The sequence below is a fragment of the Ranitomeya variabilis genome, chromosome 2 (assembly GCF_051348905.1).
Source record: "Ranitomeya variabilis isolate aRanVar5 chromosome 2, aRanVar5.hap1, whole genome shotgun sequence".
NCBI lineage: Eukaryota > Metazoa > Chordata > Amphibia > Anura > Dendrobatidae > Ranitomeya > Ranitomeya variabilis.
The window spans coordinates 52105736-52131540 of record NC_135233.1 but is presented as its reverse complement, the minus strand read 5'-3'; the positions used below and the strand labels follow the sequence as shown (position 1 = coordinate 52131540).

At 43.2% G+C, this 25805-nt stretch overlaps 1 protein-coding gene across 2 annotated transcripts in view; it reads left to right on the top strand.

Annotated features, from left to right (window-relative positions):
* Nucleotides 1–25805, top strand: part of SRBD1 (S1 RNA binding domain 1) — a 242494-nt gene that overhangs the window by 118742 nt on the left and 97947 nt on the right. For both annotated transcript variants that reach the window (XM_077282407.1, XM_077282408.1), the window contains exon 18: nt 18041–18123. In XM_077282407.1, the coding sequence (XP_077138522.1) occupies nt 18041–18123 (83 nt within the window). The remainder of the gene's footprint in view (nt 1–18040; nt 18124–25805) is intronic.

Sequence of the window (25805 nt, the reverse complement as noted above, 5' to 3'; positions counted from 1 at the left end):
TCCCGAGCTCGCTCGGGTGTTCTCCGAGTATTTTTTAGTGCTCGGAGATTTAGTTTTCATCGCCGCAGCAGAATGATTTACATCTGTTAGCCAGCATACGTACATGTGGGGGATTGCCTGGTTGCTAGGGAATCCCCACATGTAATCAAGCTGGCTAAGAGATGTAAATCATTCAGCTGAGATGAAGAAAACTAAATCTCCGAGCAATAAAAAATACTCGGAGGTCACCTGAGCGTGCTCGGGAAATCTCGAGTAACAAGTATATTCACTCACCACTAGTTACTAGCAGTAATGTTTGAGACTGTGGTCCCAGCTCTCTTTAGGTCATTGACCAGGTCCTCCATGTAGTTCTGGGCTGATTCCTGACCTTTCTCAGAATCATCCTTACCCCATGAGGCGAGACCTTGCATGGTGCGTCAGACTAAGGAAGATTGACAGTCATCCTGTGTTTCTCCAACTTTCTAATAATTGTGCCAACAGTTATTGCCTTCTCACCAAGCTGCTTGCCTATTGTCCTGTAGCCCATCCCAGCCTTGAGTAGGTCTTCGATTTTGTTCCTGGTGTCCTTAGACAGCTCCTTGGTCTTGGCCATGGTGAAGAGGTTGGAGTGTGATTGAGTGTGTGGACAGGTGTCTTTTATACAGGTAACGAGTTCAAAAGGTGCAATTAATATAGGTAATCAGTGCAGAGTAGGAGGCTTCTTAAAGAAAAAGTAACAGGTCTGTGAGAGCCAGAATTCTTGCTGGTTGGTAGGTGATCAAATACTTATTTCATACATTAAAATGCAATTGAATTACTTAACAGTAGTGTTGAGCGATACCTTCCGATATTTGAAAGTATTGGTATCGGATTGGATCGGCCGATATCCAAACAATTTCGGATATCGCCGATACCGATACCCGATACCAATACAAGTCAATGGGACACAAATATCGGAAGTGATCCTGGATGGTTCCCAGGGTCTGAAGGAGAAGAAACTCCCCTTCAGGCCCTGGGATCCATATTCATGCAAAAAATAAAGAATAAAAATAAAAAATATGGATATACTCACCCTCTGACGGGCCCTGGCTGTCACCGCTGCAAGCGTCTGCCTCCGTTCCTAAGAATGCAGAGTGAAGGACCTTCGATGACGTCGCGGCGTGTGATTGGTCGCGTGACCGCTCATGTGACCGCTCACGCGACCAATCACAAGCCGCGACGTCATCGCAGGTCCTACACTCACTGCATTCTTAGGAACGGAGGCTGCCGGTTGCACCGCTGAGGTCCAGGGGCCGTCCGAGGGTGAGTATATCCATATTTTTTATTTTTATTCTTTATTTTTTACATGAATATGGATCCCAGGGCCTGAAGGAGAGTCTCCTCTCCTCCAGACCCTGGGAACCATACGCACCGCACACGCCTGGGAGCTTATAGGAACTTCCGATTTCCGATATCACAAAAATATCGGAACTCGGTATCGGAATTCCGATACAGCGAATATCGGCCGATACCCGATATTTGCAGTATCGGAATGCTCAACACTACTTAACAGTCATGCAATGTGATATTCTGATTTATATTTTTAGGTTCTGTCTCACAGGTGAAGTGTACCTACAATAAAAATTACAGACATCTGCTTTCTTTGTAGGTGGAAACACTTGCAGAATCGGCAGTGTATCAAATACTTATTTTCCCCACTGTATGCTTGCCAGTGGCATTTGGGAATTGCCAGTGCTGGTTCATTCTAATTGGTTTTGGGTTGGAGGAATTGTTTGGTGTTTGGAGTTGACATTTGCAAAGTTGTTTATTTTATTCATTTATTTTACTCACTTATGTAGCTCCATTAATTCCTCAGCACTTTACAGACATTATCGACACTGTCCCCATTTGGGCTCACAATCTAATTCTGGCGATTTCAGCGTGGAGTCTGTTTGCGTGTTCATCCTCATCCTGTCCTATTTGCTTTCACCTACCTTACCCTCCCCTGTGTCCCACTCAGTTGTTTGATGAGTGTATTTTGTATGAGTGCAGTTTTCATTTATCCAAGTTTCTCTACCCTTGTCTGTTTGGTTAGTGTAACCCTATACACTTCTGCCTCTCACCATTCTGGATGGGGGAGGGAACAGATAAGGGTAAGTCAGGAGCATAGCAAGGCACGTGACCCAGGCGTCTCTACCTTCTGGGGTAATCCATGGGACAGGGATAGACTAGGGCGCCCCCTAGCGTGAGCTATAGGGAAGGAGCCGAGAAATCCCGAGAAATCCTTCAACAGTACTGTGACAGATATATGTGGAAGAGGAATTAAAATTCTTGATCCAAATGTTTGTCCCGCATAAAATAATAAAGCCTATACTCTCCTCCCATGACAGCACCATTCCCACAGAGTCAGAACTCTAATTCCCGGGCTCCGGTGCTGCTGTTGTGACCCATGATGCCGGAGCCCAATCAGTGCTTGCGTCACTGTCCCTGCCTTTGGACAAATCGAATACGAAGAGGAATTCCAAGCTGCATCTGATCTTGGACTTCCTCTTCATGCTCAATTCGACAGGATCGGGGACAGTAATGTCAGGGTCACGTGTCACAACCACTGGTGGCCCCCGGGAGATGGAGTGCTGACACCACAGAAATGGCGCCAGCATGGGAGGTGAGTGTAAGCTTTATTATTTTATGGGGACCAAGCGAGGGGTATGAGAAGAAGTTGTCCAAGTAGTGAACAACTCCTTTAAGAAGGCTGTCCTTAGCCGCAGTGCAAGTATAGAGATAACTCTTCTTTAGCTCATGTAGTAAAAATGGTTCTGCCAGTTGTTATGGAAATCACAGGATGGATAGACATGGTAATGATGTGGAAATGATGGAACTGAGTGTAGCAGTTGAGGGGTTTGACTTACTATAACATGAGGGACCGGGGTTGGAAGAGATCTCTCCTGCGATTAGGAGAAGGAGGATAGAAAGAGTGATTTGTGAGAGCGTCCCTTGTGTTGGATGGTGGGACTGAATGGATCTGTTCAGTTTAGCAATGTGAAAAGACCCTGAGTGCTATACATAGGAGAGGCAAGGACAGAGGGTCCGATATGGATGGAGTGTAAAGAGTTAATGTACGGATGGTGGCTGTGAGTGAGTAAAGCAACCAGGATATAAATTGTACAAATGCATATGGTGAAAATTTGATGCAATCCAAATGTACTGGGAATAGGTTTGTTTGAATGTCTAAGGCTGGTTTCACACTTGCGTTTTGATCTGCATGCGTTTTTGAAAAAACGCATGTGGTGAAAAAACGCATGTAATCGCGGCAAAATGCCGCGTTTTTTAGACGCATGCGTTTTTTTTGTTTTTTTTTCCCCCCATGAAAAAATCAACTAGAAAATCCACTAATAGTAGAATTAGCTAGGGTTAGGGTTAGGGGTAGCTTTTTATTAGAAGAATGTCCTGGTCACCCTAACCCTAACCCTACCCCTAACCCCTAAACGTAACTGAAATACGTGGCACTGAAATACGTGGCACTGAAATACGTGGCACTGAAATACGTGGCACTGAAATACGTGGCACTGAAATACGTGGCACTGAAATACGTGGCACTGAAATACATGATACGTGGCACTGAAATACGTGGTACGTGGCACTGAATACGTGGTATGTGGCACTGAATACGTGATACGTGGCACTGAAATACGTGGCACTGAAATACGTGGTACGTGGCACTGAAATACGTGGTACGTGGCACTGAATACGTGGTACGTGGCACTGAATACGTGGTACGTGGCACTGAAATACGTGGCACTGAATACGTGGCACTGAATACGTGGCACTGAAATACGTGGCACTGAAATACGTGGCACTGAAATAAGTGATACGTGGCACTTAAATACGTGGCACTATGACTGTCAGAAAATGTTCATTAAACGGTTAGGGGTGAGGTTAGGGGTAGAGTTAGGGTATGTTTCCACTGTCAGGATGGCCGGCGGTATCGCCGCAGCGGCGAAGCCGCTCGGCGCTAAGCCCCGCCCCCTTTCTGGGACGCGATCATGCCGGATGTGTTAACTCTTCACATCCGGGATGATCGCTCTCTCCCATAGCGCCCTGTGATATGCCTTGCGTCCCCGCAAGGTGAACGGACATGCTGCGATCTGAAAAGACGCGCAGCATGTCCGTAGTCGCAGGGCCGCCGCGTGCGGGTTTCCACGCATAGTGGAGACAGGATTTCATAAAATCCCCTCCACTATGCTGGAACATCTGGACGCTGCTTGTTTGACGCTGCAGTTCCTCGCAGCGTCAAAAAAGCAGCGTTTCCTGACCGTGGAAACATACCCTTAGGGTTAGGGTTTGGATCCCTTTATCACCTTGATGGTGGTGGGTGGCTTTTCAGTCTGTTTTCTGGGTTTTTTCTACAAAAACGCATGCGTTTTTAACGCAAACGCATGTGCTTAAAAACGCATGCGTTTACATAGACAGCAATGCATTTTTTTGCCGCGAAAAAACGCATGCGTTTTTTCGCGGCAAAAAAAACGCGCAAAAAAATACTACAGGTTGCATTTTTGAAAAAGAACGCATGCAGAAAAAAAACGCATGCGTTTGAAAACGCGACCAAACGCGTACAAAAAAAACGCATGCGTTTTCAATGTTAAATATAGGGGGAAAAACGCATGCGTTTTTTGTGCAAAAAACGCTGCAGACAAAAACGCAAGTGTGAAACCAGCCTTACCTGTCTCCTGCCCTGTCTAACTACCATGTTTAACTGCAAGGTACTTTGATAAATGTACTTAGAATAATTGTGCATAAATGCATCCCCAAGCTATGTCTGAATATATAGGAGGCTTGCTCTAAGATCTCTCATTATTTTACCTCGTTAGCAATCAATCAACTAAGTTATGACAAAAGGAGACAATAAATGTAGTGACAAACAAGTTTGCAGGCCTACATGGATCATAAATAGTGATGAGCGAGTGTACTCGTTGCTCGGGTGATCTCCAAGTATTTGTTAGTGCTTGGAGATTAAGTTTTCATCGGATCAGCAGCATGATTTACAGCTATTAGCCAGCTTGATTACATGTGGCAACCCCCACATGTACTCAGCCTGGCTAGTAGCTGTAAATCATTCAGCAGAGGCGATGAAAACGTAATCTCCGAACGCTAACAAATACTCGGAGACCACCAGAGCAACGAGTATACTCGCTCATCACTAATCATAAACCCTTTTGAGAAAGTTACATGACCTCACAGCATTAACGGACAAGCAGAGTAAGATAAATGAGCTATATACCATTAGAAAATGCTTCCAGAGATAACAGCCAAGACGTATAAGTGCGGGGATTTCTGAATGTCTCAATCATATACTGAATAAATTGGGATTTAAAAAGATATATATTGTAAGGTTTCTCTTACTGAGAGTGTTGGGGGACACTCGCTTGACCGTGATATTTAAGCACACAGCACGGGTTTATAAAAGAAAGCAGTCCATACGGTTTATTAAGCCAGATAAACCGGGTTAAGCACAGTTCATTACATAGAATACAACAGGCACCAACAGTCTCTTTGGTACCTGACGGGAGCTCCTGCTCCACCTTGCCGACTCTTCCAACAGCCTTTGGGTAAGCTGCCTAACGGGGATCACCAACTCGCCTGGTCAATACACAGTAGTCAGTCCAGATCTCACCGAAGGACTCCAGCTTCCCCACACTCTGTTAACACTCTTCTGGGTAAGCTGCCTAACGGGGATCCCCAACTTGCCTGTCCGGCACACAGTAGTCAGTCCGGACCTCACCGAAGGACTGCAGCTTCCCCACACCGTAACGGACACTGGCTCCGCAGATCCTGGTCGTCACCTCGTTACCACAGGTCCTGGACCCCGTCCTCCACCTATCAGCTTAGGTCCTGGACCCCGTCCTCCACCTATCAGCTTAGGTCCTGGACCCCGTCCTCCACCTGTCACAACAGGTCCTGGACCCCGTCCTCCACCTATCAGCTTAGGTCCTGGACCCCGTCCTCCACCTATCAGCTTAGGTCCTGGACCCCGTCCTCCACCCGTTACCTCAGGTTACCAGGATCACGCCAGTGGCCTAGTTCACGTTCTCAGGTGCTCTCCGGACCCTAGTCATTCCTAGGCCAATCCAGCACCATTCGGGACCCTAGTCATTCCTAGGACAGTCCCGAAGTCTCACGGTCTTAGGTGCTCTCCGGACCCTAGTCATTCCTAGGCCAATCCAGCACCATTCGGGACCCTAGTCATTCCCAGGACAATCCCGCACCGTTCCCAGGTGCTTGCAGGACCCTAGTCATTCCCAGGACGATCCAGCAACTTCATCGGTCAGGTCCATACACAGGTTCCACACAGGAACCACACAGGACCTGCCGGACACACCTCCCATGTGACCCACATCCTGGTCACATTATATACCTGAAACCACACCCCTGGATGTGTGTGTGGATGTGTGGCTAGTCTGACCCTCCCGTCTCTCATGACTAGCCTAGTAAGTCACCCAAACTTAACTATACACATTACAGAAACTCTTGAGGGACTACAGGTCCCAGCATAAACACAAAACATCAGACTTACTACGCAGACTCCCTCTGCGACACATATCGGCCATTCACAACAGTGCCGATTACAGGTTCACCACGAATATCACCACAACAGATACGCCTCCATGCATATCACGCAGAGCGCCCAGAGCGCCCCCTAGCTGCCACAGGGGTCACTACACCATCACATATATCACAATATATATTAGTGATGAGCGAATATACTCATTACTCGATATTTCTCGAGCATGCTCGGGGGTCCTCCGAGTATTTTTTAGTGCTCGGAGATTTAGTTTTCATCGCCGCAGCTGAAAGATTTACATCTGTTAGCCAGCATAAGTACATGTGGGGGTTGCCTGGTTGCTAGGGAATCCCCACATGTAATCAAGCTGGCTAACAGATGTAAATCATTCAGCTGAGATGAGGAAAACTAAATCTCCGAGCACTAAAAAATACTCGGAGGACAACCGAGCGTGCTGGAGAAATCTCGAGCAATGAGTACATTCGCTCATCACATATATATATATATATATATATATATATATATATATATATATATATATATATATATATATATATATATATTTATACAGTACAGACCAAAAGTTTGGACACACCTTCCCATTTAAAGATTTTTGTGTATTTTCATGACTATGAAAATTGTAAATTCACACTGAAGGCATCAAAACTATGAATTAACACATGTGGATTTATATACTTAACAAAAAAGTGTGAAACAACTGAAATTATGTCTTATATTCTAGGTTCTTCAAAGTAGCCACCTTTTGCATTGATGACTTCTTTGCACACTCTTGGCATTCTCTTGATGAGGTTCAAGAGGTAGTCACCGGGAATGGTCTTCCAACAATCTTGAAGGAGTTCCCAGAGATGCTTAGCACTTGTTGGCTCTTTTGCCTTCACTCTGCGGTCCACCTCACCCCAAACCATCTCGATTGGGTTCAGGTCTGGTGATTGTGGAGGCCAGGTCATCTGGCGTAGCACCCCATCACTCTCCTTCTTGGTCAAATAGCCCTTACACAGCCTGGAGGTGTGTTTGGGGTCATTGTGTGTTTAGGTTCATCGGCTCTGGCGCAGGCGTACTTTGTCCTGTTGAGGGCAGAGCAAAATACTGCAGTGCGCAGGTGCTGGGCCTCTCTGACCTTTCCCGACGCCTGCGCACTGCAGTGCTTTGCTCTTCCCTCAACAGGGCAAACAAAGTACGTCTGCGCCGGAGCTGCAGCGTGAATACAAGAAGAGGACTTCATCGTAAGAAGATCAGAGGCCCCGGACCGCGACGTCCACCGCAGCGGGACCGCCCCTGGGTGAGTATAATATAATCTCTTTTTCTCATCTTTCAGGTTACATCATAGCAAATATCTGAAATGCGGAGACCTTTAATCTTGTTGGTTTCATCCATTTTGTTGTGCATTAATCCGAATTATACATCAGTGTCCTTTGACATTGAATTGAGATGCTAGCAGCAATGATATCCATGTAAACATGCAGAAATTGTATATGTTTTTGAGTCGATAATTTGTTGGTGCCATTTTAAGACAAAATAAACAGTTTGAGTCCAGTGGTTGAGGAGCGCTTGCATTTAGACATTTCATGGTCTGACGGCCTTACGTGCACTTCATAGTGATTGAACAGAAGTCTTTTTTTTTTATACATCTAGATATATCTATCTATCTATCTATCTATCTATCTATCTATCTATCTATATATATATATATATATACTGTATTCTAAACCTTACTCTTTATCCCCACCAGCAAGCGATATAACTCAAGTATCACTAAAGGACCTCAGGGCTTAAACCGGAGGCTCAGCTCGTAGAGTTCACTTTCACCTGGAGTTTAAGTCCAGCTAAGATTTCCTTCACTTTCTCCACAGGTCAATATCAGTTTCTCCAGTTTCAGTGTATCTTACATGTAACTGCTTGTGACTTCCAGGACTGTAATGTATACGATCACGGGGGAAGACTACAAATATAAGCATGTGCGGGATTTAGTGTGTCATATAAAGGCTCAGTGTGCGTTATTCATCTTCGGTCATATGACTGCTCAATCCCAAGTGTACTAAGCATTGACTCTACAGCATTTCTCCCCCAAAGCTCCATAAATGGCCTCCAAGAGAACAGAGTTTGCAATTTATAGCAGCCTGTATTTTGCCTTGGGACAGCATGGTGAAATAGGCAGAAGCCAGGCGCACCGCCATATATATATACGAATACAAAGAACTGGGGGTGCAATGTCAGTAGTAATAAACAATAAATAATAAACAATAGTAGCCAAAACTGAGAAAAGCACTACCTCAATTATGCACAAAAAATAATGGTAATCATAATACTGAAATAGTGGAAAAATATAATAATTTTATTGGCACACCTTAAACACCTCAAACAGATTGAAACATAATTAAAATACAAAAAACAAACACCATATATCACTCAGGCAAATATGACAACATTTTGTTGTCCCCAGTTATGTCACCAAAAACCTATGCGAAGCCCTGCTTGCTGGGGCGATGCGCGTGGGACCCTGTCCTTTTCACCAGGTTTTATACTCAGGAGGTTTACCTCTCTCTATATATGCCTTACCGGGTAATTTAACCCCTTTCTGCCTCTAAACCTTATTACTTGTCTTTGCCTCATGCTTATGGTCGTGGGCAGGCTATTCACCCCTCTTTTCCACACATGGGGTTCTGCTCTTGACTCCATGGGGTTACCCATGTCTTTTTCTATTTAGGGTTGTATTAACATCACCTCATGAGCCATCAGGTTTAGCATAGGTTTTTGGTGATGAATCGCCCCCATGGGGCTGTGGGGTACTCGGTACCGGGTCCTGCGGTTCACAGGGGGATGTCACGGTGGCTGACCCGGTCCGTGGCTCTGGGACGTCCGTGTAAAAGGGAAAGGTCTTTAAAGGGATAAAGTTTGTGTTCGTGATGCCACCTGTGGTATTCGGTCAGGGTGACCGACGCTGCTTTAAGGGATCCGTTGGGGTGATGTTATGGCAGATGGTATACCTTCCCACAGGTGAAGTATGTCCCCAGGGCTTTCCAGAGTGTAGATTGTGGATGGTGAGAGGCGCAGTGAAGAACGAGGACACAAGGCTGCAGTCTCTTTACCTTTACTGAAGACTTCAGCATCCACAGTCCAGAGCACCAGATGACAGGGCAGGCAGAGTCCGGCCGGTTTGGAGGCAAGTCCGGAGTCCCCTTTGTCCAGGTGGAAATCAATAGCCTTCCCTTGCGCTGTAGTGGTGTAGTCCCTTACTGCCTAAGGCTTCACATAAGGGTTTCACAGATGTAATGTCTTTCTCTCTGTCCCCCATATAGGATAGGACAAACCCGTATGACTGGTGGCTTGAGGCTGTTTATAGGGACTCTATCATGCCCCAGCCTCTAAGGGTTGCCACCTTGCCTCCTGGGTGTAGGGCGGCAGGTAACGTGAAATTAGCTGTCCTGACGGACTCTGGAGCAAAGCATAAAGGTCCTTACTCCCTTGGTGTTCTGGCTACTGGGATTCTGCACCTCAGAAGGAGGCAGCCTGTGTAGGGCTGGTCCCCTTCTGGTATCCTCTCCTTTGCTACAACTTCCTTCACACTCGCTGCAATACAGTTCTGCCTTCTGTGTGTCTCTTTCTGGGAGATGTAGCTCTGAGGGCATGCACAGCTCCATGTCCTTCTCCTTCGTTCTCTGACAGGATCCCAACCGTCAGGGACCAACTAACTGAGCGGATCTCTGCCGGCAACTGACTAACTTTCCCTACAGGTGACCAGTTTTACCAGTGTGGGGAGTGATCTAATAAATAGGAGCATAGCTCCCCTTTGTGGCCTGGAGTGTGAAATGTGTTGCATGTTTGTGATACCTGGATGCAGTAATCCTTCTTTGCCTCCAAACGTAACACCACCCTCCCCTAGAGGAAAGCAATACCACTGCGACGACCAGGACCCTGGGGCGCCACAGTGACATAACTGGGGACACCAAAATGTTGTCATATTTGCCTGAGTGATATATGGTGTTTGTTTTTTCTATTTTAATTATGTTTTAATCTGTTTGAGATGTTTAAGGTGTGCCAATAAAATTATTATATTTTTCCACTATTTCAGTATTATGATTATCATTATTTGGGTGGTGGGCATAATTGCAGTAGTGCTTTTCTCAGTTTTGGCTACTTTTGGACAGGATGGTGGCTCAGTAGTTAGCATTCTGGGTTCTGGGTCCAAATTTGACCAAGGGCAACATCTGCAGGGTGCTGGTGCTATGTTCTCCCTATTCATAGCTTTTCTCCAAATACTACTGTATTCCTCCACACCACAATTATCGCTGCAAAAGTAAGTAGCTTGATATGGCACAATAGGGACAGTGACCGAAGACAACCGCTATATAATATATATTTATATATATTAATAAAAATAATACAATAGTACAATATTATAAGGGTAGGGGGTCTAAGGATGGGGAACCCCACCAATTTAAAGCACCTTTAAGGGGCTCCAATATGCATTAAAATAAATTACCAACATTTTTGTAACTCCTCAGAAAATTGAAGATTTTTAAACCAAGTTTTTGTGTTAAATATATTTCTTAGAAAATATTATTAGTTCTTTTGCTGTACATGCCATAATCTGTATTGAAAAACAAAATTAGAAATCTTGTCATTTTCACATTGCCCGCTGGGTCTATCTTAGATTCCTACTTCCTGTCCTTTCAGTAAGGCCACGTACACACGTTGCGGATTACTCTGCGGATTTTTCCGCACTGATTTTGGTAAATCCGCAGGTAAACCGCACTGCGGATTTCCTGTGGAATTACTGCGGATTTACCGCGATTTCTTTGCTGGTTTTGTGCGGTCAGAAGCTGCACTCACAAGATGACTGGACTGGAGCGGTGTCAAAAGACTGTGAAGACGCCAGAGGGTGAGTATATGACTAGGGATAGGGGACTTATGCTTAAAGCCCCCACTCCAGCGCTGAAAAACAAACGCTGGAGTGGTACTTTAGTTCACATGTGGATTTCCAGAGAGAGCAGGAAGTATGAATCTAAAAAAGCCCCAGAGGTCAGTGTGAAAATTGCAAAATTTTTCGTTTTGATTTTTAATACAGATTGTGATATGGGGTAAGAAAAAACCCCAAACATTGCCAATGTAAAAAAAATACATGTAACTAAAAAACCTTATTAAAAAAAAAAAGGCCATCCCCTGATGACACATTCTCGAAGAGCATTACTAATACTTGAAGTATATTAGTTATATACAGTTCCCTTATACACAAGCGTCAGGTCGAGTTAAAAAATTATGCATACTTTCACTAATTGACCTAGCTGAATACTAGATCATTGTCGCTCAGCATTTTGTAAGCCAAATTTTGACTTTGCCCATGTTTGATAGACCATGAAGGTCATCCTTGCTTCTAGAGAAGCGATGGGTCTTTTAAAGACAAGGAAGCCAATTGGTGTCGGGGATATTTTTAGTTGTAAAAGTTCACAGTTCTCTTTAGGCTGATAATGTCCTGAATTTTAAGATCATTTTTTGAGAAACATTCTATGAAGATCTCAGGAGAACTTTTGTGTTATTCGACTTAAAGGGTTAAAGAGCTTAGCCTTGCATGAGCTGGAACCGCTCCGATTACTCCGCTCTCCGTCTACACATGCTAATTTAACGTAATCTAAAATCATGTAGCACACACTAAATAACTTAATCTAACATCATCTTACATCTGGTAAAGTTTAGAACAATTCATACGTTCCCCCCATAGTCACAACGCATTGAAACGCTAAGAACTGATGGGCAGTAGACTGCACAATAAAACCGCTCGTTGCTTACACAATAGGAGCAAAGTGTAAAAGTTCCTGGGTTTTGCTTATTTATTGATTTTTCCAAATATCCTACGGAGCTCTTACTTTTGGATTAGAACAGATATTGCACATAGGGATTTCTTTAATGGAACACTTTATTAATCATGGATTCCAATACGTGACAAGACTCTTATTTGTTTCAATTGGATTTCATGTGGAACAGCCTATGTACAGGAACCTTATGAAATTAATTTAGGGTTGTTTTTTTTTCTTCTTTATTTTTTTATTTGTTCGGTGTTTAGTGGCACCTTAAGTTCCTTATTCGCATCTTTTCCTGTTTAAACATACAATTTACTACATATTTCGGTCATGAGTTCCAAGATGACTTTTGGATTTCACTGCTGAGATTTGACGAATAAACTATTATAAGGAACTCTTACGTTTCGATCATTACATACCTAAAAAAAAAATAAAAATTGTACAACGAAGGTTAGAAACACAATTAATCACTTGACAAATATGTTCATCGTTACCCACAGGCAATAATGTGTAAGTGGTCAAGAGTGTGGCTATGGCCCAATGGCTATGGTACTATGCTGCGCTGCCACCGGTCTGGTCAGGGCTGATCATGGCATACAACGTCAGAGGAAGCGGCGAGAAGGGCTTCCATTTTAGCATGATCATTGCCCTTATCATGCATGGGCATGCACCCATGATATATTTGCTGGAGAAATTCTAGGATACTAATCAAAAACATTCTTTTCATTGTTAAGCCTTAATCCTTAATGACAAAGCCTAAAATGACCTTTTTAGAGAACATTTCACCAAATTTTTCACTTTCATGTCGGGCTAGAAACATGATGTAATAGGAATTGCAGAATGGAATATAATATATATATATATATATATATATATATATATATAAAATAAATATATATATATATATATAAATATATATATATATATATATATATGTATATATATAATTTTTTATTTTTTTTTAAATAATTTTACCTCTCAAAGTTTTTGGCACCTAATGAGTTAACACCCACTTGGGCTTAACAAAAGTTGTGTAAGTGGATGTTTTTAGATATCTGCTCCCACAAGGAGAAGGTCATGTGTCCAGTGAAAAGTATCTGTTAACACCCACTTGGACTTAACAAAAGTTAACTCTTTATGTGCCCAAAACTTTGATTACTAATATCTCTGCAATGGAGAGGTCAAATTAAAAACAACCAAAAATATTTTATTCCACTCTGCAGCCGCCACTACATTGTGGGTTCAGCTCACCATGTAAAATTTGATGAAAAATCATCTTTAAATAACGCTTTTCAGCAGCCATAACTCGTTTATATTACGATTTACTTGACTATTTGACACTTTGTTTTATGTGAGACAAATTGTATTTTTTTTTTTTAAAAAAAGCTGTGTTATGAGACACAGAAATTACTAAGTAGTTATCATATTTGTATAAATGAAAAATGTTTTTTTCCACGTTCATTTTTCACACTTAAAAGTCCACCTTAAAACCAATGTAGCCACAAGAATCTCTTCAATGTAGGTAAAACAAAATTGTCCTGTAAATATCTTGTAGGACTTGTGCACTTGACGATTTCATGTATGTGAACCCGTATAGGGGGTGCATAGGCTGCCCAAAAAGTTTTATGTATGTAACGTACCTACCTGACCCTGCTGCGGAGATGTCTATTTGTCACTAGTCGCTGCCGCACTGACCCCTCCGGTCATGATGGTGTTGAAGGAGGTAGCAAATGATAATGCCCTTTTTGTTGCTAGAAGCCATGTTTGCCGCCCAGTCACCTTAACTCCCTCTGCAGGGCCTGCCAGGTAACGTTTATTTCTGGTTTGGTCAGCAGGTATTAGTATTTCTTTCTGTGGCCTGTAGGGTAACACCACATCCAGTTTGGAGAGAGTTAGTAGTTATTGTATTTGGTTTATCTTTAAACACTTGATGTTGTATCCTGATCCTAACCTGGCTTGTCTCCTCTACCCCGTCTCATTTTGGGATTCTGCTTAACCTTAACCTCGGCTGGTTATTGACCCAGGCTAGTCTAGCCACTCTAGCTATCAATAGTTTGCTCCTCAAGTCTGCAGCTACTCTGTCAATGCAACCCTAGGTGCCCGCTTGTAAGTCCAGATCCCTGTAAAAGGGAAAGGCCGGAATGCTTCTGGGTAAGCCAAGTAGAGTGACTTGCTCCAAGCCTGTATGAGGTGCATTTTTTGAGCTTTTGCATTGGATGAAATAGAAAAAGTAGATTTTCTCCGTAAACACATTTATATGGTGTTTCTGGACTTGGATTTGCATAGGAATCCTTGGAAAGTTGGAGTGAGTCTCCCACTTCTGTTTACATTAGTACTCAATTTTTTTTTACAGTCCTAGTTAAGCCAAATTGAAGCTCCTGTAAGTCACGAAAATAGCGGTCTCTTAGGAGCGCTGTGAGGACAGCAAGGGAATTGAAAAGGGAAAGCAGGATTCAACGCAGCTCCAGCCGTGCACCTTCGAGAAGGAACAAATGAAGCTTGAAAAAAACAAGCACGGTCACAGGAGCGCTGAAATGAAGCCAGGACAAAAATATTGGTGTAAACCACAACGTGTTTCAACGGTACCCCGTCTTCATCACGTTGAAGTTTCACCTGATGAAGACGGGGTACCGTTGAAACACGTTGTGGTTTACACCAATATTTTTGTCCTGGCTTCATTTCAGCGCTCCTGTGACCGTGCTTGTTTTTTTCAAATTGAAGCTACTGGGCTCTGTAGTTCACTATATAAAGCCTGCAATCCCTGCAGATTGGGTCTCAGACAAGGACTTCTGAACTTGATGTGGAAACTTGACCCAATAAATGCGTTGTTGTTTGGTTTTACTATATAGGTGAGAAAATGCGCTGAAGTTCAGTTAGCGGCCAGACAGCCCAGGATTTATTCTGTTTGGTATTTTGACTTACCTTGCTGTGTAGGAAGGTTGTGGCCAGGTATGATGGTTGTGGTCTGGTATGAAGGTAAATAAAAGGGGACCAGTGTGAGACATGTAGATCAGGAGAGCAGACTGTAAGCCATTACATGTCTCGCACTGGTAATGTCCCCTTTTATGTAAAATAAGATCTGGAGGCAGATTCTCTGGAAGATCTATGTCCGGCCCATAGATCTTAATAGCTCATTTACATATTAAGAAAAATGGAGATTTCTCTGGAATAAAATATCAGATTGCAGTTATCGCGGTATCAGTTTATTCTACTTTCTATGACCTGCATGCCGATATAGATGGCTTAGGAGGGTTGATCCCACTGTCAAAATCCCGTTCAAGGCTACATTCCAGCAATGAGTATTTTGTAAGCTTTTGATGTTGAAGATGTTTTGCAGCATTTTGTACATATTATGTAAATTGTTTTTTTTCATAGCATTTTAAAGTAAATTTTTTTGTGTATTTATCTTGTTTTGTTTTTTTGTCTCTCGTTTAGTATGTCATGTTTTAGCCACTTAGCGACCAAGCCAATTTTGACCTTAATGACCGGGCCAATTTTTACAATTCTGACCACTGCCACTGTATGTGGTTGTAACTTTGGAACGCTTCAATGAATCCCAGTGGTTCTGAGAATGTTTTTTAGGTATGGAACGGCATGGAGGTGTCATTCAATGCGTTGCTAATGAAGACTTGATGCAGATTAAAACTTGAGAAAGTTTAATGCCCAGGTTTACAATGTCCACTCGTTTCGAGGCTGAACACAATCTCTTCATCAGGACGAAAACCTAACTATGTCTGACAGACATTGTTAGGTTTTCGTCCTGATGAAGAGGTTGTGTTTAGCTTTGAAACACGCTGACATTGTAAACCTGTGCATTAAATGGGGGTCTATATAACAGAAAGTACCCGAAAGTGACACCATGATAAAATCTGCACCACTCAAGGTGCTCAAACCACATTCAAGAAGTTTATTAACCCTTTGCTTCATGAGAACTGAAGCAATGTGGAAGGAAAAAATTAAACTTTTTTTTTTACAAAAAAATTACTTTAGACCCAATCTTTTTTATTTTCCAAGGGTATCAGGAAAAAATGTACCCCAAAATTTGTTGCGCAATTTGTCCTGAGTACGCGGATACCCCATATGTGGAGAAATCCACTGTTTAGGCGCACGGCAGAGCTCATAAGGGAAGGCGCACCGTTTGAATTTTTGAATGCAGAATTGGCTGGGATCAAGAGTGGACGCCATGTCGCGTTTGGAGAGCCCCTGATGTGTCTAAACAGTGGATACCCCCACAAGTGACCCCATTTGGGAAACCACACCCATCAAGGATTTTCATCCAGGGGTATAGTGAGCATTTTGAACCCACAGCTACCACTCAAAATTTGAGAACATTAGGTCCATATTGCATATGTCTTCATTAGTGTTGAGCGCAAGTGCTCGCCACTCCAGTTTGCATTGGGTGATCGGGCATGCACCAAATATCGTGGGTGCTTGAGTCCCCGCCCTACATGTTTTGCGGCTGTTAGGCACCCAAAGAAAACATGCGGGGATCTGGGATACTCAGTGTATACCCAAGCACCTGATGCAAACTTAGGTAGTGAGCACTTGCGCTGAACACTAGCCGTCATATCGTCATCATTTTTTTTTTTACTTTTGAAAAACCCAATTCTAACCCCAATCCCAACTGCAAAGAATGGGAAAAATTAATTTTTTTTTTATTTTATAATTTTTATCTACTGTAACTAAGGGAGTGACAAAGGAGGGTTTGTTTTACTATTTTTTTTAGGAACCAATAAGAAAATTTCCCTATTATTGCAGGGTACCAGCTGGCAGATCTCGGCGGACGCACTGATCATGCGCCTGCCAGTTTTTTTTACAAGAAGATGACTTGGAGGGACTGGGGACAGATAAGGAGGGCTCTGAGTGGCAGAGATACTGGGGTGGCTCGGGGGACCCCATTTCTCTTTTCTCTAATATGCTAAATCAAATCAAAGGAGAGAAAAATGTATCAATCTGCCTTTTTTTTGTGATCGCTGTAATTCTGTGAATAACGGCGATCTCGTGACATTGGATCGTAAAAACCAGGTGTGATCATGTTCTCCACTATCCCCAGTAGCCGAGACCCCAGAGATTTTCCGACACTGGGGGGCGCTATACCCTTATTTCTCTGTACCGTTAAAAAGCGGTTCTGAGGAATACGTCACCCTAACTGTCGCCATTAAAAGGCTTATCAGCGATCAGGGGTTCCACAGCAGAAGTGCGCTGAAAACGTCTATGTGGCTTGGACCTGCGGATTTTCCTCAACTAATGTAATTCCATGGGGAAAATCCACGAATAAAACTAGAAATTGACATTTTGTGGATTTACAACAAGGCACTGCTGGTCAGTTTACACTGCTTAAGCAAAAAATAATAATTCTATAAATTCCATTCACTTTGCTGGAACTGTAAGATGCTTCATTATCAAAGGTTCAGCGTAGGAAGTTAACCTAAGAGGATCCTGTTAGCTTTATAAAGTCTGTTTTACAAGAGCTACAAGACTGAAATACTGATACGAAGGTCGGAAGAAGCTCGGAGATCGTGACAAGCGCGTGTGTCATGGGTATCACTCCATGTGTGTTACCAACTTGTCTCCTTGAACTCTTCTTCATCAATATGACATTAAGCAGTCAGAACACGGTGATCACAATCTGCTGTAATTAAGTGCTACAAGTTTCTTTTGCATAAAACGACGCATCTATTCTCTTTTTTTTTTTTTTCTTTTTCAGTTTCCATAGCAAGACGTGTACAAGATCCCTTAGCTGAGCTGGTGAAAATTGAGCCCAAACACATTGGCGTTGGAATGTATCAGGTAAGGCTGTGCTGCGCTGTGTCTGTGTAAATCAGCAGCAAAATGTCTAATTTGTAACAGAAAATATCAGCCTTTTTAATGCTTTTTTTGTAATAGCAAAAGAGTCAATTCTTGTATTTGATTTATTTGAAAATTAAAAAAAAAATATATATATATATATATATATATATATATATGTATATATATAGTAAAATGTATTCTTGAATTTTAATTTTTGCTGTTTTCGAATTGTATAATATTTTTTATAACTGAATTTACACAAATGTTCTAATAAAACATAACCAGGCTTACCCACAGACCAATTAATAATCTATTAAAAAGACAAGTCTGGGTTTGTAACCTGATCTTGCGAGGTCTCTCTGTTCAAAGACATTTATACTTCTCATCACTCATCATCATCACTCGAGCCTGTATCTCTCTTTATCTTTGAAGGCTGGAATGCAGATCAGATTTTTCTTTTTACCATAACAGCTTGTGGGAAAATAAAGGGAGCACAAAAATCCCACATCCTAGAAATCTCTGAATGAAATATTTCACCTGGAAATTTTTATTCATTACATAGTGGAATGTGTTGAGAACAATGAAACATAAAAATAATCAATGTAAATCAAAATTAATATCCCTTGGAGGTCTGGATTTGGAATAATACTCAAAATCAAAGTGGAAAATCAAATTACAGGCTGATCCAACTTCAGTGGAAATGCCTGATGACAAGGAAAAGATGCTCAGTATTGTGTGTGGCCTCCATGTGCCTGCATGACCTCCCTACTGTAGAACCTGCAGAACCACTCCTGTATTGAGGGTGTCTTGATAATTGCATCTGTTGTCTATTCCATTTGCACAACAGCGTGTGAAATTGATTGTCAAACAGTGTTTCTTCCTAATCAACATTATCAGAGACCCATAATTTTCATTTTTCCGTCCACGGACCGGTCCAAGGTTTTGTTTTAGCATTCTGAGCTGTAATTTTGATCGGTACCCTGCTGGATACATATTATGCATTGATTGCTTTTTTAGTGCATTTTTTGGAGGAGGTGTTGCAACTGACAAACGTCATTCGTGGTGGGTTAATTTTTCTTTATTTTTTCGCTTTGTGGTGTTTATCGCACGGATAAACCCATTTAATACTTTGTTTAATAAGTCATTTTTGTGGACCCAGCGATGCCAAATATATTTTCAGTGTTTTTTTTAATCTTTCTTTGTAACTAGAGAAAAGGTGGATAATTACAATTTTAATGTCTTTTTTTTATTTTTCTAATATTTTTAAAATGTTTTATATCTTAGTCCCCTTTGGGGGACTTAAAGCTTCAGTATTGCATTATAAACTGAATTTTAACAGTCTGTGCTTCATAGGAGCTCAAAAGGCAGAAGCCTTCAGGTTTCTCCCGACTGCCATGATAAAACCACCGGAACCTCTTGATCGTATTGCGGGTGGGGTGTGTGTGTGTGTGTAGGGGGGGGGTTGACGCATCTCGGGGGATTGTTCCATTTAAATGTTTCTGTCAATTATTGATAGTGGCATTTAGAGGGTTAAGCAGTAAGTAGCGATTGGCGCCAGCTGAGGCGAGGTTGAAATTTTATATTGAATAGTAAATATTTAAAATTTATATTATATTCTTTCACATTCTTTCTTACATCAATAATTGCAGTATATGTATGTATGTGTATAGATAGATAGATATCAGTATGTCTGTTTAGATTATACAGATTATAAATATATATATATGTATATAGATATATCTATATTTGTATACATATCTCTCTCTCTCTCTCTCTCTCTCTCTCTCTCTCTCTCTCTCTCTCTCTCTCTATATCTCTATATATATATATATATATATATATATATATATATATATATATATACTGTTATTATTTATGTAAAAAAGTTAGAGTATAATTTATTTATTAGATATTTATTATAGAATTAATAATTTTAGTATGAATTTATTACTTTTTTCTCTAGTCACCTTCCACGACGGCATATGGAGGTTGCCTCTTTGCCCTAATGGGGAACAGGAAATGGAGAGGTTAAAAGGCCCTCCCACCTCCCTCTCACCAGTGTCTTTCCTGTTCCCCATGGGACAGGAGAGGTTTACTCTCGTATGCAGTGGTGGCCGGTGACTGCTGCATCTAACAAGCGTCGGCTTGTGTGTAACCGGGCAGCATGGGGTCGTATCTTACCTCCCCTCCTATGCTGCTCCCGTCGCGCCGCGCTGCGGTGTCCTCGGGACCTGTGCCTAGCCTTCCCGCGCCCCCGTGAGGGCAAAGCAGGCTAGTGTTTCCTGACCGGAGTCCTCCTGGAGCTCTCCGGTCTCTTTCCCTCCAACACGCTGCTGGCAACCCGGAAGTGATCGCGCGCGTCACTTCCGGTCCTTTCTGCGCTCCCTGGAGGCACTTCCGCCGGCGGTGTCTCGTGCAGGACGGCGTCCTCCACGCTGGACCATGGAGGGGAAGAGGTGTATCCACATCGCTGGGGGCAGGTGCATACCGCTGTGTATAAAACCTGCCAGAAAACGTCGCAGGTAAGACTGTTCCTGTCATGGAGAGCGGTACCTGCCCTGCGCTTGCAGAGCCCAGCGCTGCCCCTGCCACAGTAAGTGCCGCAGGGACAGGGGTCCTTAGATAGTAATTTTGGGGTATCCTTGGTCACTCTCTCTCTCCCCTCTCATTGCAGGGAGAAAGGTCTACCCCCAAAACTACTGTTAAAAAGAAGTGTGCCATCTGTAATATTAAGCTGCCACCTTCATGGGAGAAAAAACTCTGCAGGACCTGTACTGACAAAGTTGTCAGGGCAGAGCAACCTTCTTTGCTAGAGGAAATCCGGTCCCTGGTCAAGCAAGAGGTGCAATCCTCCCTAGCAGCCTTTACCCCTCCAACCCCTCCGCCACCCCCTCCGCCACCCTCTCCAGCCAAAAAAAGGAAGATCCAGGAAGAGGATTCTGAATCTGAGTCAGACCTCTCTTATGCCTCATCCTCAGGTCGTCAGGAGGAATCTGCATCCTCTATTTCATCTGAGGCCAGAAAATATCTCTTTTCTTCTGACTGGATTGAGGACTTAGTAGCCGCAGTACGCAGTACTATGGGGCTGGAGGAGGAGCCAGAACCTCAGTCCATACAGGACCAGATGTTTGGTGGCATAACTAAGGGTAAACGGGTGGGGTTTCCAATCCACCAGAATATTTCTGATATGATTGACCAAGAGTGGGAATTACCTGAAAAACGCCTCAGTACTCCATCCGAGATGAAGCGTAGATTCCCCTTAGAAGGCGAAATGACCAACTGGGATGTCCCTAAAGTTGACTCTCAGGTGGCAAGAGTGGCTAAAAGAACGGCTCTTCCATTTGAAGACTCGTCGCAATTAAAGGATCCGATGGACAGGAAAATAGAGAGTCTATTAAAGAAATCATGGGAGACCTCCTCGGTAGCCCTCAAAGCTAATATCGCATCAACATGCGTGGCTAGAGCTCTATTCCGCTGGATAGGTGAACTGGAGTCTCACATATCCCAGGGCACTTCAAGAGCTGAATTATTAGACTCCCTTCCTAGTTTCCTTAGAGCCACGGGTTTCCTAGCAGATTCTTCGATGGAAACTATCAGAATTGCTGCAAGGTCGTTAGTACAGACTAACTCGGCCAGAAGGGCGCTGTGGTTAAAAATGTGGTCTGGTGATATCACCTCCAAAGCCAAGTTATGCGCCATACCATTTAAAGGTAACTACGTCTTCGGGCCTTCTCTTGATGACATCTTGGAGAAAGCAACCGATAAAAAGAAAGCCCTCCCAGAACAAAAAACTCCCAAAAAGAAGTTTTTTTGTCCCTTTCAGGCCCAAACCTCTCAGAGAGGGAAAGGCAAGTCCGGGAGGTGGAGTTACCCGAAGGGAGGGGGGAGAAACATCCTCATCCCTCAACAACAGCAGCAGCAGTCTCAACAGGAGAAACGGTGACTTCGATCCAGTGGGGGGGAGACTTTCAAAATTTTACTCCCAGTGGCAAAACATCACCTCTTGCCCCTGGATCCTCAATGTCATCAAAGAGGGTCTCCTAATAGAATTCATTTCCTCCCCCCCACGGGGTCTAATCGTCACCTCCCTACCCTCCCTGAAAGATCAGTCAAATTTGGCGTACGGTCTCAGAGCCTTAAAGATGTCAGGTGCGATATCCCAAATACCAGAATCGGAGAGGGATCGCGGCCACTACTCTCGCTTATTCCTGGTTCCCAAGCCATCGGGCGAGTCCCGTGTCATTATAAATCTAAAGAATCTCAATCGGCATATAAAGTACCGAAGATTCAAGATGGAATCAGTGAAGAATGCCATCCCCTTGATAGGTCCACACTCCTTCATGGCCACTCTCGATCTGAAAGATGCCTACTTTCACATCCCCATTCACCAAAGACATCGCCAATACCTCAAATTCGCTGTGCAGAGAGGGCGTCTGATGGAGCACTATCAATTCAACGTCCTCCCATTCGGAATTTCCTCGGCTCCAAGGGTATTTTCCAAAATAATGGGGGAGGTAGTCTCCTTTATCCGGAAGCAAGGCGTCTGTATAGTGCCGTACCTAGACGACCTTCTGATAATAGCTCCTTCCAAACAGGCCCTGGAGTCTCATGTATCCAAGACTCTCGAAATACTGACATCTCTTGGATGGGTACCGAATCTGGAAAAATCTCACCTACGACCCTCCAAATGCAGGAAATTCCTGGGAGTTCTCCTGGACTCGGCAAGACAAATGTCCTTCCTCCCAGTGGAACACCGTCAAACCCTTTTATCAAAGGTCAAAACGTTCAGGGACACCAGATCCCCTACAATCAGAGAAGGCATGTCTCTTGTAGGCTCGATGACAGCCTGCATTCAATCGGTACCATGGGCCCAGGCCCATTCCAGAATTCTTCAGGCACATATCTTGCAGAATTGGGACGGTCATCCCAGTTCTTTAAACAAGAGGTTGTACACACCAGGTCGTGTCAAGGCCTCCCTGGCATGGTGGATGTCCCCAAAAAATTTACAAAAAGGGGTCAGCTGGACGCAAGTCCCACTGACCACAGTAACAACGGACGCCAGCCAGAGAGGCTGGGGGGCCATGATAAATCACACCCCTTTCCAAGGTCTCTGGGACCAGTCAACAAGCAAGAAATCTTCCAACTACAGAGAGCTAAAAGCTGTAGAAGAAGCCCTACTAGTAGGAGGTCATCTGATCAAGGGACATCACGTTCGGATATATTCGGACAATGTGACCACGGTGGCCCACATCAGACATCAGGGCAGTTCAAAAAACAATTCCCTGAAGAATATATCTGCCCGGATATGCTCCTGGGCAGAAAGACATCTCTTATCTCTGACAGCGGTTCACCTGAAAGGCTCGTCCAACATTCAGGCAGACTATCTAAGTCGCCAAGACATACATCCGGGGGAATGGTGCCTGAGCAACCGAAGCTTCGAGATGCTGGTGAACAAATGGGGTCTCCCAGAAATCGACCTCTTTGCATCCAGCCGAAATGCGAAAGTCGAAGCATTCTTCTCTCTGAACCCCAGGGACGGCTCCAAAGGAGTGGATGCACTGGTCCAGAAGTGGACTTTCCGGCTGGCTTATGCGTTTCCACCAATCCCAATACTGGCGAAAGTCTTACAGAAAGTGCGAGAAGAACAAACGCCTACCATATTGGTAGCTCCACTGTGGCCCAAGAGGAGTTGGTACAACCTGATAGTGGACCTTCAGGTGGATGGGCCGCTCCACTTTCCGATAGAAGAAGACCTTCCTTCTCAAGGACCAATCCATCTCCTAGATGCCCACAAGTGGAATCTGGCGGCATGGCTACTGAAGCCCAAATATTAAGAGCCAGAGGACTATCAGAAGCAGTGGTTTCCACACTTCAAAAATCTAGGAAACCTGTAACCATTGCAATATATAATAAAATCTGGAAGAAATTCTCATCCTTCTGTCTTCCTGAGGTGCCGGATCCCTTCAACCCGAATATTTCAAAAATTCTAGACTTTTTGCAAAAGGGCTTAGAAATAGGCCTCAGGCCTAGCACCTTAAAAGTCCAGGTGTCCGCCCTCAGTTCAATATTTGATCAGGATCTGGCAAATCATCGCTGGATCAAGAGATTCATGATATCAGCTTCCAGAATAAACCCTAAGAAGCAAATAACAGTACCACTGTGGGATCTCAACCTGGTATTACAGGGGCTCACAGGTCCCCCCTTCGAACCATTATCCTCCTGCTCACAGAAAAACTTAATCTACAAAACAATTTTTCTAGTGGCTATTACATCAGCAAGGAAGGTGGGAGAATTACAAGCTCTCTCAATAAGAGAACCATACCTAACCATTCGAGATGACTCTATAGTACTGCGCCTAGACCCTTCCTTTCTTCCAAAGGTCGTATCGGACTTCCACCGCTCCCAGGAAATTATTCTACCTTCTTTTTGCCAAAATCCTGCAAATTCCAAAGAAGAGAGATTCCATATGCTGGATGTCAGGCGCACTGTATTGTTTTACTTAGAACAAACCAGTTCTTACAGAATTGACCACAATCTATTTATCCATCCATCAGGACAAAATAAGGGAAAAAAGGTAGCCAAAAGTACTATTGCCAACTGGGTAAAGAAAGCAATAGCGGAAGCATACCTTGCTCAAGACAAAACTCCTCCAGTGGGAATCAAGGCTCATTCGACTAGATCAACCTCAGTCTCCTGGGCAGAAAGAGCAGGTGCATCAGCGGAGCAAATCTGCAGGGCAGCCACATGGTCTTCATTGCATACTTTCTCCAGGCATTACAGATTGGATGTAATGCCCAACAAGGATTTAGCCTTCGGCCGGAAAGTACTCCAGGCCGTTGTCCCTCCCTAGCGCCAATCAGTTGGTATTCCTCCATATGCCGTCGTGGAAGGTGACTAGAGAAAATAGAATTATTCTTACGGTTAATTCGGTTTCTAGGAACCTTCCACGACGGCGCTAGTTCCCTCACTATACTCCTGGATTTAAATCTGGGATTCAAGGTAAACCGGTGCTATGGTTTTCAGTTATAAGTCACTGGTGAGAGGGAGGTGGGAGGGCCTTTTAACCTCTCCATTTCCTGTTCCCCATTAGGGCAAAGAGGCAACCTCCATATGCCGTCGTGGAAGGTTCCTAGAAACCGAATTAACGGTAAGAATAATTCTATTTTCAGCTATAAAATATTTTTTTTAAAGCATCATATACAAATATAAAAATGATTCAATAATTCTATATATAATAAATTAATAATTCTATATATATATATATATATATATATATATATATATATATATATATATATATACACTGTATATAATCTCTTTAGTAATCGGATCCGTTGCAGACGCCGGATGTCTCTATAATTTATTACAGTCTGTGTACTTTTGCCATCGATATCTGGTTTCATTACAGTGTAGACATGCGATATCGTGGCTCGCCTCGGCTAATGCTAATTGATTAATGGCTGGACACTTCGATATAATCCCACACAGTTGTTAACATATTTATTATACTTATATATACACACCAGCCATTTGTAGCATTAAATGGCATACTTGTTCACATGGGTTATTAATTTTTGTAAATGTAATATTGGAGCTTTTGGGACTCAGAGCTATTGATGAATGTGACTCTTATAAGGATACATAGAGGGGACTTGATTTTACACAGCATCGTAGAAAAACAC